This window comes from Myotis brandtii, unplaced genomic scaffold (assembly GCF_000412655.1).
Source record: "Myotis brandtii unplaced genomic scaffold, ASM41265v1 scaffold698, whole genome shotgun sequence".
NCBI classification, from domain to species: Eukaryota; Metazoa; Chordata; class Mammalia; order Chiroptera; family Vespertilionidae; genus Myotis; species Myotis brandtii.
Window position 1 is genome coordinate 409227 of NW_005370731.1, and position 16330 is coordinate 425556.

General features: G+C 48.4%; 1 protein-coding gene across 1 annotated transcript in view; it reads right to left on the minus strand.

The window, feature by feature from the left end:
• Positions 1-6: 6 nt before the first annotated feature.
• The window catches only part of KIF22 (kinesin family member 22), a 16765-nt gene continuing 441 nt past the window's right edge, over positions 7-16330 (minus strand). The window contains exons 2-14 of the mRNA XM_014529854.1: positions 9819-10014; positions 7670-7797; positions 7425-7579; positions 6994-7203; positions 6685-6915; positions 6394-6547; positions 6134-6269; positions 4175-4343; positions 3179-3347; positions 2720-2787; positions 1741-1953; positions 1581-1640; positions 7-623 (exon numbers count right to left, since the gene is read on the minus strand). Coding sequence (XP_014385340.1) covers positions 576-623; positions 1581-1640; positions 1741-1953; positions 2720-2787; positions 3179-3347; positions 4175-4343; positions 6134-6269; positions 6394-6547; positions 6685-6915; positions 6994-7203; positions 7425-7579; positions 7670-7797; positions 9819-10014 — 1937 coding nt within the window. The 3' untranslated portion in view covers positions 7-575. The remainder of the gene's footprint in view (positions 624-1580; positions 1641-1740; positions 1954-2719; positions 2788-3178; positions 3348-4174; positions 4344-6133; positions 6270-6393; positions 6548-6684; positions 6916-6993; positions 7204-7424; positions 7580-7669; positions 7798-9818; positions 10015-16330) is intronic.

Genomic DNA, 16330 nt, shown 5'->3' on the forward strand with positions numbered 1-16330 from the left:
GGGAGGAGGGAGGGCAGGAGCCGCCCAGCAGCCGGAGTCGTCCCCAGCGCGAGACCCCTGAGACGGCCGCTGATTGGCTGGTGACGGCGCAGGTGGTGGGCGCGCGGGAGACGGTGGCTTCTCTCCCCCCACTTAAAAGATTTTACCCCCCCTCCGCCGGCTGTGGCCGTTATTTCGCGCGCACGCGCACAAAACCGCTGTCGAGGAGCGGGCGGAAAGGGGAGCGCGCGCCAGGGGCACGGATAGGGCGGAGCTCAACTCAAAGCGCGCGCCCGCCTAACGGTTGTTGTCCTCAGGCTTTGGCTTCAGCTTTTTGTTTCCAACGGGCCACCGTCCCTTCCCGCTCCAGTAGTTTACTCACAAACCTGTGCTGCTGCATGTTTTCCCAAAGATGGCGCCCCAGAAAGTTACAGCGGAGCTTGTGGCCGTCCCAAGGGCAACTATACCCCGGCCCCACCCCCATAGCCTCAAGAACCAGGCTGAAGCAACGGAGTTAAAATTGTATTTATACAAGAAACGGTTATACAACGACTGGAAAGAAAAAAAAAAGGCAAAGTGACGAGAGGAGATGGCAGTCAGGAGGGGCTGCCATACTGGCCCGCGGCGAGACCCAAGATGTTCGCCTGCAACAGGAGGGAAGGGGAACAGCGTCAGAGCTGGGGCAGGGCACAGGGGCAGGGCACAGGCCGGGAGAGGCGCGGGGCCAAGCCTCGGGCTCACCTTCAGGAAAGACTCCAGCTGCTTTCCTGACATGACCTTCACACGTTCCAAGTCCTCCACCTGGCAGGACAACAGCCATGGGCAAGCGGCCTAGGGGTACCAGGCTCTTTCCCCCTCAATCACCCAACTCCATCCAGTGCTGCCCTCCCTGGGCCGTTACCTGGCTGAAGGGGCCATGGAGCTCCCTCCAGCCCACGATGAGCTGGGCCTTCTTCTGGCCAATGCGCTGCAGGCTGCGCAGGTCCCGGGCTGAGCCCTCGTTCAGCATGTCTAGTATTTTTTGGCGCCCACGGGCCAGTAGCTCTGGGCTGATCTGTAGCTCCCAGCAGTCCTCAGCCTTTTCCTTGGACTCGGGGGCATCCAGGCCCTCCAACTGTGAGGCAGGGAGAGGTGAATGACAAAAACAGCAGAGTTTGCTGCTCAGCCCACTGCAGGCTTCGGATGCCTCTGCCAAGGATAGCAACCTAACAGCAACTGCCTTCCCCGCCCTCTCCAGCCTCTTTCCCTCCTGTCAATTGTCTGACCAAAAACTTTTCCCTCTGGTCACTCATCTTACTCTCATTTTATCCAACTTGTGAAAGAATGGTTAATGGAATTGCTGTGAAGGTCAAATGAGTTCTCGAACATAAAGCACATAGTAAGCTCTTAAATCTGGCCCCTCATTTCTAAAAAAGAATCAGCTCTTTTCACCCCCAGGAAAGCACATCGGAGAAGGTACTCAGTAAGTGGCACCTGGGGCTGCCGTACTGGCCCGCGGCGAGACCCAAGATGTTCGCCTGCAACAGGAGGGAAGGGGAACAGCGTCAGAGCCGGGGCAGGGCACAGGCCGGGAGAGGCGCGGGGCCAAGCCTCGGGCTCACCTTCAGGAAAGACTCCAGCTGCTTTCCTGACATGACCTTCACACGTTCCAAGTCCTCCACCTGGCAGGACAACAGCCATGGGCAAGCGGCCTAGGGGTACCAGGCTCTTTCCCCCTCAATCACCCAACTCCATCCAGTGCTGCCCTCCCTGGGCCGTTACCTGGCTGAAGGGGCCATGGAGCTCCCTCCAGCCCACGATGAGCTGGGCCTTCTTCTGGCCAATGCGCTGCAGGCTGCGCAGGTCCCGGGCTGAGCCCTCGTTCAGCATGTCTAGTATTTTTTGGCGCCCACGGGCCAGTAGCTCTGGGCTGATCTGTAGCTCCCAGCAGTCCTCAGCCTTTTCCTTGGACTCGGGGGCATCCAGGCCCTCCAACTGTGAGGCAGGGAGAGGTGAATGACAAAAACAGCAGAGTTTGCTGCTCAGCCCACTGCAGGCTTCGGATGCCTCTGCCAAGGATAGCAACCTAACAGCAACTGCCTTCCCCGCCCTCTCCAGCCTCTTTCCCTCCTGTCAATTGTCTGACCAAAAACTTTTCCCTCTGGTCACTCATCTTACTCTCATTTTATCCAACTTGTGAAAGAATGGTTAATGGAATTGCTGTGAAGGTCAAATGAGTTCTCGAACATAAAGCACATAGTAAGCTCTTAAATCTGGCCCCTCATTTCTAAAAAAGAATCAGCTCTTTTCACCCCCAGGAAAGCACATTGGAGAAGGTACTCAGTAAGTGGCACCTCCCCAACCATCTCAGTTTTTAGGTAGTTCTTTCACTGTTGTTTCATTTCTCCAGTGTTGAGGTCATGTTTCCCTACATGGGCTCGTAAGTTTGTAGAGGGCAGGACCAAGGCTACATACATACCATACTAGTTAAGTAGTTACTGAGTGTGAGAGCTTTCAGGAAGAAAGGTAAGTAACAAATAATAGAAAACCACTCTGCTAAGTACAGTATAACACTACACTTCATCCTAAATGCCCTGTGAGTTACTTCTGTATTTAGACCACAAGCAACTTGGAAGAGTTGTAAATAGCTGATAAATATTCTGACAGGTCATGTGATCCCATGGTCATTGCTCTCCCACTACAGGTTACTAACCCTTACTTCTAGGCTCTAAGTATAGCCTAAGCCTCCAGCTACTCTGACCTTTCTCTTGCGGCTTTTCTTCTTCAGGATATGGATGTTAGCATTTGGGGATTCTGCTTGCTCCTGAACTGAAAGAAAAGAACTGGAGTCATTACAGAAGCTACTTTTCACCCTCCCTGATAGCCACTTGGTTCTCCCATTTCTGATTCCCCAGTTCCCCTCCACCCCAAGTTAACCTCTTCTTTTGTTGTGTTTCCACATGACCTTTCTTATACCAGTATTTGAAAGTAATCTCAGTTGGTCTTGTATGATAATCCATCATGCATTTGTCAGTCTACCCCATTGTACTAAATGCCTGAGAGCAGAGAATCAGATCTATTTCAGATCCTCCTCACCCATCCCAGGGGCTCGCATATTGTGGGAAGACATGAGTGACATAAGGACTACTGCTCCTAACCCTCCTCCCTCCTGAGATCTGTTATCTGTGCCCTTCTGGCTGGCCCCCAGAGCCAAACTTACTCAACTGTAGGGGAATCACCACAGCCTTTTTGAGGGGCTTAGCCACTGTGACTGTGCGGCGGGCAAGAGGTCGGAGCATTGTGGGAGAGCAATTCTCTTTCTCTTTTGGGTCCACAGTTTCCTGGGCCCGCACCTTGGCTTCCAGTTCTTTTTGCTTCAACTTAAGCCTCTGTTGGGAAAGGATAAGGGAGAGATGTGACCCAGAACCAATTTTAGGGCAACTTGAAGGAGAGTGGATTAGGAAAGTAAGTATGCAGGGCTCCAAGGCCCTAGAGCAGCGGTCACCAACCAGTGGTCTGCGGACCACTGGTGGTCCGTCAGGTCTGAAAGGTTGGCGACTGCTGCCCTAAAGGGCAGGGTAAAGGCCAATGGAAGCTACCAGGAGACAATTGGAGCCCAATATAACTAAGGGCTTTCTAATGATTAGGGCTGCTCAGAGATGGAACAAGCCTCTTTTTGAAATACTAAAAGGACTATTCAAGCAGAGTGCTAACTTAATTTGATAATTAGGTTTTCCAAAATGGCAACATCTTACATTTGTTCCTTTTATTTTTAAAAAAATATGTATCTTGATTGATTTGAGAGAGGAAGGGAAAGGGAGAAAAACATTAATGATGAGAGAGAATCATTGATTGGCTGCCTCCTGCATGCCCCCTACTGGGGATCGAAACTGCAACCCGGGCATGTGTCCTTGACCGGACTTGAACCTGGGACCCTTCAGTCCGCAGGCAGAAGCTCTTTTCACTGAGCCAAACCAGTTAGGGCCATTTGATCCTTTAACTTGTAATCCCCTCCCCCCCATCTGATCTCAATTATTTTTCAAAGTTAAGCCATGTTAAGGACATTCAAACAGAAGCTGAAAAACTGAAGGACTCCAGAGGTGGGTGAAAACTGGATGCTGGTCTAGCCTTTCAGTGAGTGTCCTTCCTTATCTGAAGATCCTGATTGCTTCTCAAGGGAAACAGGGACCCCAGCCCCCACCTTTCTAACACTTACTTCAATCTCCAAATCCTTCTCCTCCACTGTCTTCATGAGCACCATTCGCTCTCGCTTCGGGGTGCTCAGCAGAGGGGTCCCCTGGGTTCCCCGGGAGCCCAGCAGACGGTCCAAGCTCAGGAGGTGCTCTAGCATGGCTGGGTCCATGCTACTTAGCTTCTGTAGGGAGCTGAGCAGACAAAGAGGTTACTCCCCACCTACTTCTCTCATCACCCTCTCCAGCAGCAGGATTCTCCTCATTGTGCCTTAACTTGGTGTTCTATTTGGTTCCAGAACTCTGGTGTTAACTTGTTGGTTAACTGAGCAAATCATCCAAACTCTCTGGGTGCAGTATGGAGATTGATCACTATCTCTCAGGGATACCAGATCAGATGAGAACAAGCTTTTTTTAAAAAAAATAGTTTTATTGATTTCAGAGAGGGGAAGGGAGAGAGATAGAAACATCAATGATGAAAAAAAAAGAAAAAGGAAATATCAATGATGAGAAAGAATCATTGATTGCCTGCTTCCTGCACGCCCCATCCTGGGGAACCAAGTCCACAACTTGGGCATGTGCCTTGACCAGGAATTGAACTATGACCTCCTGGCTCAGAGGTCAGTTTTCAACCACTGAGCCACACCAGCTGGGTGAGAACAAGCTTTTAATGAACACAGGAATTCGGAGTCTATGTGCCTATCCATGTGGAGGAGCAGTCAGGGAAGCTTCAGAGGACGTCATCTCCAACAGGGCTTTGAAAGCCACTGAAGACCTCGCATGTCAAGGCTTTCCCGAGGGCAGTAGGAAAGGCCTATTCAAGTACAGTCCTGAGCATAATAACGCCTAACATCTGTCCCTTCTGTCTGAATTTTTCCCCTCACATCTGACCTCAATTATCATTCAAAGTGAATTTGATGCCACTTCTCTCACGATGCCCAACTTGATTGTGCATCTTCTTTCCTACACTGAACTAGCTCCTCAAAGACAGGGATTGCCCTGTTCTGTGTGTACAATTACTTAGGAAGAACAGGATCAGAAGATATGGATGAACGCTAGAAGTCATTCCTTCCTTCCTAGCTCTTACAGAACAAGCAACTTCTCCATCCTTACTATACTCTGTACTACCTATCTTGCATCACATGCTGATATTCCCGTCTTATTTCCCCTACTAAAACGTGAGCCCTCTGAGGTCAGGGTCTGACTAGGTCTGATGTATCCCATCTTTGAGCTCACCCTCAGAATTCGATTCTGGGCCAAAGAGCCGCATGTGGCTCGAGAGCCGCAGTTTGCCGACCACTGGGCTAGGGGAAGCACATTTTTATGTATGTCATCCTTCCTCAGCTACAATAGCCCCCTGGGGCACTAATCCTTGGTCTCCTTACTTCGCCTCTGTTCAGTACACAGTTTAGAGGGGGCTCGGTAGAAACAGCAATATTAAAACTGCGACTGACTCCTTGGAGTTAGGGGGGCAGGTGGCGAGACACAGAAAGCAAGACCCACTAAACAGAGGTGACCTGAGGGTTAGTGCATACTGGCCCACAAGGGTATCAGAACTGGGGGGTGGGCACACCCACAGAAGAGACTCAGTTTAGAGAGGCTTTGTTTGGATTGAGGGTAGAAGCAGAGGAATGCTATGACACAACCGGCTCCTCGGAGAGTCATGAAGAGACTGAGAGGTCTCAGCCAGACATAGCTCTTCATCTCTGTCTCCTTTGCTTTGCTCTAATCCTCTGGACCTGAAAGACCTGAGCCAGAAGCAAAAGTACTTGTCCTTGAAACAGCTGCCCCAAAATATGATGTTTTTGCGGAAAGGGAGGGGACTAGGTGCTCAAGTAGGAAGCCTCTGGAGGACCCCAGGCAGCAGCACCAAGGAACAGGTTCACAGATCAAGGATCTGATGGGCTCAACTCACTGCTGCTCTGCACCCAACCCAGACACAACAGGAAAGGGAATATGCCCAAGGTCTCTCCCCATCTGCTCACCTGAATTTCTGAGAAGCAGAGGCTGGAGGCGCAAGGGGCTCAGGATTCCCAATCTCTTCTTCCTCAGGGCCTCGGGCTCTCTTTGCCTCTGGAGGGCCTACCAGTTCTTTCTGAGACAGTTTAACAGGTGCCAAGACTAGAAAAAATGGGGTGTGTGTGTGTGGGGGGCTATGTCAGCCTCTGTGCTACCGCTTGGTGGATTTAGCAAACTCCCAATTGTCCAGACCGGCCTTTCCACTCCTGCCAACCCCTGTCCTTACCATGAAGCTGTAGGCTCTCATTGGTAAAAGGTCGGTTGATCACCTCCTTGGACCTGGCAGCAAAATTGAGTGCAGAGACTGTGTCTAGGTAGAAGCATCTCTCGGGGGCAATGTTGGCAATAAGGATGCTGTGGGCTGAGCCACCCAGAGAGTCCTGAGGGATGGGGATCGGGCAGGATGGACTGGTCAGAAGGCCCCATGTTTCCATTCCTTGACTGCTGTTTCCCAAAACCTCCAGGAGGCCCAAGACCCTCTTCTCCAGCCCCTTTGCCCTGATATGGGTGGCCTGACCTGCAATAGGCGGGTGAGCTTGCTGTCCCGGTAAGGCACACGGGGGAGGCCCTGGTTCAGCGCATCCACCACCTTGCCCAATACAAAGAGCGAGGAGTTGATGGCTCCACTCTCCTTCAGCCTCAGGCCTTTGTTGCCTGTACGCCGGTTATCCTCTGAGCCAGCCAAATCAATCAGATAGAGTTTCCCCTCCCGCTGACGAAACGGGGCCAAGCGTTCCCGCTGGTCCACCTGGGGGAAGAACAAGGGCCCCAGGGTTAGCTCAGGCCGAAGGGGGTTCCCAGGTCCTCACCCATCAGTGGGCCTCACCTTAACCAGGAGCACAGCATGACTGCGGGAGGAGCGCTGGTTGAGCCGAGTGGGTCCTACAGTCCGATTTCGACTGGCTGGTAGGAAGTGCTGCTCAAAATCAGCAAAGCTAGTGATGGGCTTCTGCGTGAGGCCTGGAATCAGTATGTTTCCTCGACAGTCTTCTCGGATCACCAGGTCTCCGGATGCAGGGTTCAAGAGGTCTAATACCTGTCGGGGCAGTGAAAGATAGGGCCAATTTTCTAGAAACACACTTACTTTCTGGGGATCAGTCTCCTTTTCTCTGCAGGATTCTCAAAGTTGTACCATCTGTGACCCCAACCTCTCTCTCTCCAGGTTTTAAGTCCTTGATACAGCAGAACTTATGTTCTAGAACTAAGTCTTACTTTGACCCTTTGTCTCTCTCCTCCCCAACCAGAGCAGGGCCTCACCTTTTCCTGGTAGATCTCTAAGTAGGACATAGTGACAGAGAGGGCCCATGGCCGGCCCTCAGCGCCCTCCTCCCTTGTGAGCTGTAGGAGGTCCATGAGAGCCCGGGGAATCACTCCAGGTTGCTCTGGGCTGCCCAGCATTGTGTGCGTCTTCCCTGGGAAAAGAATGGAGAGAGCTGTGAGATTTTCCTCCCCACTCCGAAGCCCTTTCTAACCCATAGCTGTTCCTTATCTGGCTCCCTCACCTGCCCCTGTGGGCCCATAGGCAAGCACACTGGCATTCTGCCCTTCCAGCAAATGCCTTAGGATGGGCTGCACTGATCCTGCATAGATGTCCTGCTGAGAACTCCCCTCTCCATAGAAGGCATCAAACCTGCAGGCAGGAAGAAAGGAGGGAATTAATGGACCGTTACAATTTCACCCAGACCTAGAGGGTAATACTGGCCTCAGATTTAAAACAGTCCATCCCTTTCTTACAAAAAGACCCTCGAAAGCACCAACTGAACACCTGTTCCATCCCATTCCTAACTGATGTTAGGAATACAGAGATGAATCTGATGCCTCTGTTCTTGGGAGTTCTGCAGTCTGGTGAGATACACACACACACACACACACACACACACACACACACACACACACAAAAGCCAGATAGTAAATATAGACTTTGTGGGCCATATGGTTCCTTTCACAAGTACTCTATCCTGTCATTGGAAAACAGCTTTAGACAATCCTATATAATAAAAGCCTAATATGCAAATCGACCGAATGCCAGGCCAGCCAAGGCAGGTGCCAGCGGGCAGAGAGGCGACCAGCAGGGGTGGCGGGGCGACCAGGGGGTGGGTCCGGCCCGACCCCTGATCGGCCCCCAACAGGAGGAGCTGAAGTGGGGAGCACGGCAGGCAGCAGCTCAGCTGAAGTTGCAGCGGTGACAGCGGCAGCGGTGCCTACACCACAGCCTCCCAAGCCCCAAGTCCTGGCGGGAGGCAGCAGCAGGGAGCCCTGGCAGGCCTAGCCACCACACCTCCATCCCCTCAACTGCTGTGGCCATGTCTGGGGACTGCCAGCCATGGTCGCGCCGCGCGGTCCCCAAGAAGAGCTGCTGCCGCTGGCTGGCCCGCCCCAGGTCCCAGTGGTTTGGGGACTGGGAGGAAGGGGAGGATGAGGTGGTGATGCCCAAGGCCAGCACCGCAGGCAGGGGAGTCCAGCCGGGGGCTGGGCATGGGGGCCAGGCAAGCGGTGCCCCAGGAACTGGGCTTGAACCCCACCCGCCGCTGCCCATTGCCATGGAAACTGCATCCACAGGTAGGACAGGCGGGCGCCGCAGCCCCGTAAATAGCGCGTTGGGACCCAGGTCCCCAGACTGCCCCCTTCCTGCAGCGCAACTCTGCACCTTCCTCGCACTCCTCACCTTCAGCACCTATCTCCCCCCAGGCCCCCCACACACTCCATGCCTGTGCCCGAATTTCGTGTGCCGGGCCTCTAGTCTGTGTGTGTGTGTGTGTGTGTGTGTGTGTGTGTGTGTATATATAAAACATATATAAAAGGTTAATATGCTAAGTGTCCGACTGTTCGACCAGTAGCTCTGATGCACACTGACCACCAGGGGGCAAACACTCAACACACAGGCATGGAAACATGGAACAGACTGATGAATCTCAGAGGGAAGGGGGGAGGGAGGGTGGGAAGAGATTAACCAAAGATCTTATATGCACACTAGATCTTATATCCATACTAGGGTCCCTCGGCCTGGCCTGCGCTCTCTTACAATCCGGGACCCCTCGGGGGATATCGGACTGCCAGTTTTGACCTGATCCCTGCAGGCCAGGCTGAGGGACCCCACCGGTGCACGAATCCATGCACCGGGCCTCTAGTATGTAAATAAATGAGCATGGCTATGTCCCGATTAAGTTTTATTATAAAGACTCCTGGTCAAACTCCTACAGGCTATAATTTGTCACCCTCTGGCCTAGGATGACAGGGCAAGGAGTCTGAACTTTAAATCTCTGACACTACCCAGCTACAGCCTGGGTTAGTTGTCTGGTTTATGTTCCCCCAACCATTCCCACACCTCCCCCAGATCCTACTTGGGGATCTCCTGCTTACCTTTGTTGCTCAGTCCCTACTTTGTGCCTATTTCCCCCACAAAACTGTGAACAGTATTATATGTCTGATTCAGCTCCCAGTCTTTCCCCACAGTATAGAATCCTTCAGAGCACCCATCACAATGGGCACCTGTGAACATTTCCTGAATGAACAAATGAAGATGTGGGGAACAAAGCAGTGCTAAGGAAGGAGCAAGAATACTGAGGAAGCAGCTCTGAGAAACTATGTGGGTAAGTGAGAACGTGAGCAGACCTAGGAGAGGGATGGGAAAAAAGAATGCCTGAACCTTACTGGTATTTGAGAGTCTCCTGGTGGTTCCTCCAGTTGGCAATCTCTAGAGAATAGCTGTCCAGGCCCCGTACACAGGGGGTATCATTTGCTCCAGATGTGCCATCTACAAATGGCCTCAGTCGCACAGCCACCCTTACTCGAGCTGGAGGCGGGCGCCGGACAGCTCCCACCTTGCTTAGCCGACAGCGACCAGCTCCTGGAGGAGAGAAGATAAGTTTTAGCATGAAGTAGGGTGTTGCACAGAGGAAGTAGGGACCAGCTTTGCTGAGAGGTATGGGTAGGAGTGTTAGAGGAGGAGGTATCTGGTATAGCTGAGCTCTGAAGGATGAATAGGAGCTTGCCAAGCATTCCAGGTAGAAGGAATGGCATGTGCAAAAAGCATAGAGGTTTGAAAGCTTGAGACCTCTTGGAGAACTGGTGAGGCAGGATGTGTGTGTTCTGTTAGTGAGGGTGAGCAGCGAAGGGCAGAATGGAAGAAAAATAGAAAAATCAAATACATGGTTTCAGGCAGAGTATGGTGGGGGGGGATTAGAGGTGAGAAATTATATATAGGCCAGGGACTATTGTGTACTTAGCCAACATTAACATTTATTAAGCACTGACTACATGCCAGGCACATTAGTGTTCCTGAAAGATAGGGTCTGTTAGTCCCATTTTATCAATGAAGAAGCTCACAGAGGTGTAGCAGCTCTTGTGAGCACCTTGGTATTTTATACCTGGGGCCATGTGACCATAACTTTATATCATAGCCTATACTATAGTACTGTCTTTTTTGCTCTTCAACAGAGGAAGAAGCAGAGCCTAAAAGCAAAACAAACCCCAGTATCTTAGAAGACTAGAGACCTCCATAACCAAGGGCAGGGAAGAAGGCCTGGAGGCTCGAGCCCTGGGGATACTATTGGAAGGGCCAGTGGCCACAGCTCATTTTGGAAGAAGCTCTTTTCCACCCTGGCCATGCTGTGGGTGGCCCCAAGCTTGGCCTCAGTTCCTTCCATCCTCTTCAAGTAGGTCCAGTGGGTGTAGACTGTAACACAAATAACCTGAAAGATCTAGTTTAAATACAGATTTAGTGCCCTGGCTGGTGTTGCTTAGGGGTTACAATGTCGATCTGCGCACCAAAGGGTCTCGGGTTCAATTCCTGGTCAAGGCTACATATGTGGGTTGCAGGTTCAATTCCTGGGCCCAGTTGGGGCACATTCTGGAGGCAACCAATCGATGTTTCTCTACTTCTCTCTCTCTCTCTCAAAAAAAAAGCAATGGATAAAATATCGGGGGGGGGGGGGGGAGATACAGGTTTAGCTCCAGTACCTGGGGTGATGCCTGAGATTCTGAATTTTTAGCAAACTTCCAGATGCTGCTATTGCTGCTGCTACGGCAGCACATTTTGAATTGCCAAGTTATAGACCAACACCTGACAGATTGTTCTAAGGATTAAGAGATAACATTTGCCCCCTACCTAAAACCACTCTTACCTGAGTTTTACAATACATACACACACACGCCACACACATGCCAAACTTAATGATGGCCTTCTCTTGATGGGGGGTTATGCAGGTTTATGTTCTATGTACCCAGCCCTGTAATGCTGTAGTGTGTGCATTTTTTTTTTAAAGAATGGCACTGTGGACATCTTTGTTTAGAAGGGATGTGGTTGAGAGGCAGCCCCTAGTCTCTTTTTGTCCCAGTTCAGATTACAAAAGGCACTGACATGCAATCCTTCTCTACTGTAAGCATTCTGTTTAGTATGCTTTCGATAATTCAACCTAAGTCATTAAAAAAAAACATTGAGTATCATTAGAAAACACATAAAGATAAAACTAAAAAAACCCTCTTTTTGTGAGGATTGAATGAGCTGAAGAAAAAAATGTTATGAGGAGGATATTTCTCTAATTTATGTTGGAGGATACCATACTGTGTTAACAGTAACAGTAAAATTCAAACCTGGATATCTTCACCTTCATATCCTTTTAATGAGGATGTCATTTTGACTCTCTATTGTCTACCAACGAAGAAAGTCCTTGGCAGCTCTGACTCCTTTTTGCTGGTAGTAGGGAGCCACAGGCCTCATATAAGGCAAGAGGCTGGCATGTGTTGGCCAGAACAGAAACAGCAAGACAAAAAGGTGGACACACTACCCCTAGAAAGAATCTTTTTGTAAAAAATTGATTTCAGAGGGGAAGGGAGAGGGAGAGAGAAACATCAATGATGAAAGAGAATCATTAATTGGCTGCCTCCTACACACCCCCTACTGGGGATTGAGCCTGCAACCTGGGCATGTGCCCTGACTGGGAATTGAACTGTGACCTCCTGGTTCATAGGTCGACACTCAACCATTGAGCCACACTGGCCAGGCTAGAAAGAATCTTATGCATAAGTAAGACTTACCCATAAGCAGATGGCCTATTTCAAAAACTGGGCCTCTCTCCCTTCACCTGACAATGAAGCTAATTGTACCATTTCTCAATTTATGGTTTACCAAGCACATGTAGTTTTATTTATTTTAATTTTTTAAATCTTTATTGTTGAAAGTATTACATATGTCCCCCTTTTCCTCCATTGACATGTTCTAGCTAAGCACATGTAGTTTTAATTTGATCCTCATGGCAATCCTGAAAGTCAGCAACAAGTAAGTAGAAATTAAATTTTCAGTTATTAGCTTGTGACCCGGATTAAATGACTTAACATCCATTTGCCCGTTTCCCTGTTTATAAAATGGGGCGGGGTTGGCGTTAGAAGGGCTTAATGAGAATTAAATGAAGTAACATATAAAATTCCAATACAATAACTAGCATACAGTAGGTAGGTTCATTATTCAAGGTAAGGCAGGCTGTGTTCAAATCCCAACTCTACCACTTACAACTAACTAACCTAAAGAAGTAATTTTCTATTCCTGTGCCTTAATTTCCACACCGGTAAAACGGAAATAAATAAAAATACCTACTCTTTGGGTTGTTAAGGCAATAAATAAGGTAATTCATGTAAAAGTACTTGGTTCTTGGTAAAAGCTCAGTAAGTGTTTTATATTTATCCCCCACTTTTCATATGAGGAAACATCAATAAAGAGAGGTTAGCTAACTTGCCCGTGTCGACAGCTAGTTAGTGACAGAGAAAACTTCAAAGAAAGGCCTAATGCTAAAGTTCATTATATGATTCCCCAGGCCATCTCAGCCCTTCCTCTTTGTATCCCTATGGGCCTTGGAGTCTGCGACAAGTTCCACCTACCAGCTGTGTGACCTTGGGAAGGCTTAATGTCTTGAAGACTCAGTTTCTCTTTATAAAAATAACAGTATCCTCATAAGATTGTGAGGCGTCAAAGAAAAAATGTACATACAATGTTTATACAGTGCTGGCAGCAAGTGCTCTCAGTAAATGTTAGCTATTGTTATTGTTATGATTACACTCTTTCTCTTGCTACTCACTTCTCAAGGCAGCAACTAGCTTCTGTCTGCACAATTCAGCAGGGTGACCAATGACCTCCTTACTGCTGAATCCAGTAGACATGCTCGGTCTCCTTCCTATCCGACTTCCCCGCAGTATTCAATACCCTGATCTGCTTTCCTTTGGGAAATATACTTTTCCCTTAGTTTCCATGCCACTTCACCCCTTCTCAGTTTCTGCCATTTTTAAATGTTTTTCCTAGACTCATTCTATCCTCTTTCTAGACCAGGGCTGCTCAGTTTGGATAATTCTTGTGGTGGGGCTGTCCCATGCATTGTAGGATATGTAGCGCACATACTAAACACATATGCCAGTAGCATTTTGTGCCACCTCTCCCCAATTTCAACCACCAAATTTCCCCCTCTAGTTGAGAATCACTACTCTGATTCATTTCATGGGCATGGCCACCTGCTCTCTTGGCTTTAATTACCATCTAAAGCTGATGAATCCTAATTGACACCTCCACACTAGAGTTCTCTTCCTGAACCTCAGATTTACATTCCAGGCTGCTGCCCTGACATCTTACATGGTTCGAAGGTGCTTGGAACTCCACCTGTCCTAAACTGAACTCTTCCCCATCTCTCTGCAACATCCTCCTCCTACTATGCTCTCTAACGGAAATGACAGGCACCAACCCAAAGATGGGAATCTTTCTTAACTCTACCTTCTCATTTCCCACATCAGTTATTCATTACATAAGTCAATTCTACCTTTTTAGATGAGTCCACTTCTCTCTATTCCCACTGCACAATCTTTGCCAAAGTCATCATCATCTCAACAGTTTCCCAACTGGTCTCTCTGCCTCTAGTCTCACTTACCTCCAATCATTCTCTCTCCACTTCCTTCCTTACACTGTAAGCCAAGCATGTCAAACTCATGGCCCGTAGGCCACATGTAGCCCACAATGAATATTTTTGCTGTCCAGCCAATATAATGGTATGTAAGAAATGTTTTAATAAAAATTTCGTAACTTAATTTTTACAATATCCTGTTATACAAAATTATTAATAATGAACCACAACATTCACTAATGACTGATTACTATAATCGTGTTGTCATTTCCATTATGCGCCTTACTTGCAGGCGCACCATTTCTCTCCACTAATACTAGCAGTGAATATTTTAGCAGCGGATTGCCACTTTAGTCTTGGATTGACTTGTTTGGTGTGCGCAACAGGAAATATTTCGCTTTCAGAGAACAAGAAAAATAGGTTTATTTGTGTTACGCTTATTAATTTGTGCAGGTATTCAGTGTCTGGTAAGTTAATGTTCACGAAAAAATATTAATTTTTATTAAAAGTTCTATTATTTTATGTTAATGATGACTCATTTATTTCAGCCCTTTGTATTCAGCATGTCTTCTCCGAAATAAACCTACGTTTCTATGAAAATTGAAGATTTTGTGTGTGTTTTTTGCAGCCCACATAAACTTAAACCTTGTTTATTTGGCCCGTGTTAGCCTTTGAGTTTGACATGCTCGCTGTAAGCGCTCAGCCACAATGAATTCCCTTCAGTTCCCACACACACTAAGTTGGTTCACACCTTTGGGCCTTTGCATGTGCTATTCTAGCTCCCTGGAATATCTTCTGTACCCCACCCACCCCCATCAAGTGATTGATGTAAATAGGTACACCTTACTTGCTCTAAAAAGCCTTCCCTTCTAAAATGACTGACCTATTAAGGTTCAATTAGGTGCATCCATGGCTCACTTTAACTCCTCTATCCAAGCACTAATCACACGCCACTGTAACTGCGTGTTTGTCTGTTTTCTCCATCTAACTGTAAACTCAGTGAAAATAAATCTTACTCTGCTCACCTTTGTATCCCCAATGCCTAGCACAGAGTAGGCTCTCAGAGAGTATTTGCTGAACAAATTAAGATTTGATGAATACGCTAACATGAAGTATTAACCTGTTCGTTTCCTGTTTTCATCATAAAAGTGGTTCACTGCCATTCTTGCCCCAAAGCTCAGGGTCCAGGAGAGGAGGGGAGAGGCACATGTAAACAACTGCTTACAGGACAAGAGTCTCTCCCCTTCCTAAAAGCAACTTTGAGGTTGGGCGACGCTATTTCTTCTCATTTCCCCCTCTCCTACAATTCCCCAGCTTCATTTAACTTAACTCTTTCCTCTTTTATGCTGAGGAAAATTGAGTCAAAGAGAGCATCTTTGGCCCCTCTTTTTTAAGAAATTACTTTGGTAGTCTTTTTGCTTCACCAAAGTCTGGCAAACTCCTACCCAACCTTTGAAACACACCTCAAATATTGCTTCCTTAATAAAGTCCTTCCAGAACACCCAAGGGTTTACTTCAGATTCTGTACTCTCTATAGCAGTTTAGATATACATTATCTCTCATTGCTTTTCATGTTATTATATGTTTAAATGACTACCTACTAAAACAGACTATAAGCTCCTCTAGGGAAGCAACCATATTCATTCAAGTGTTTTTATGATACCTACTATGTACCTGACATAGTGGGTCTTGGAAGGGTAAGAGCAGGTTGTGCTCAGACAGCAGGAATTGTATGTGCTTGGACATAACGGTTGAGAGCAGAGGCTCCGAGTAGACTGCCTGAGTATGATTCAGACCCCAATATTTACCAGTTGTGTTAACCTATTTAACCCATCTATGCCTCAGTTTCCTCATCTGTAAAACAGAGACAATAACAGCACTATGTGGAGATTAGATGACTCATCACCATAGAAGGCTAACAACTGTGCCTGGAACCGAGCAAGGGCTCCACATGTGTTTGACATCCTACTAAATAGCGTTGCTTCTCCACAGGGCCTGACAAACAGTAAGGGGACTCGAAGAAATGACTGTGGTGCCCGCCATAACCACAGACCAGAACTCAGTCTACAGGAAGCGAGCAGAGGCATAAACACATACGCACAAGATTCTGACTATCCGAACAGTCTTTCCAACTCTAAAGTAGCATTGATCTCCACGGCTGGAGTGAAAGAAAACAGTCCCTCGTTTCCCTTTTCTGTGGTCTCCGCACATTAGGCTGTCAACTCACAGGCAGCTGCAGTCGGTCTCGCCCTCGGCCTGCCCTCCTCTCTCTCTCAGGGATCC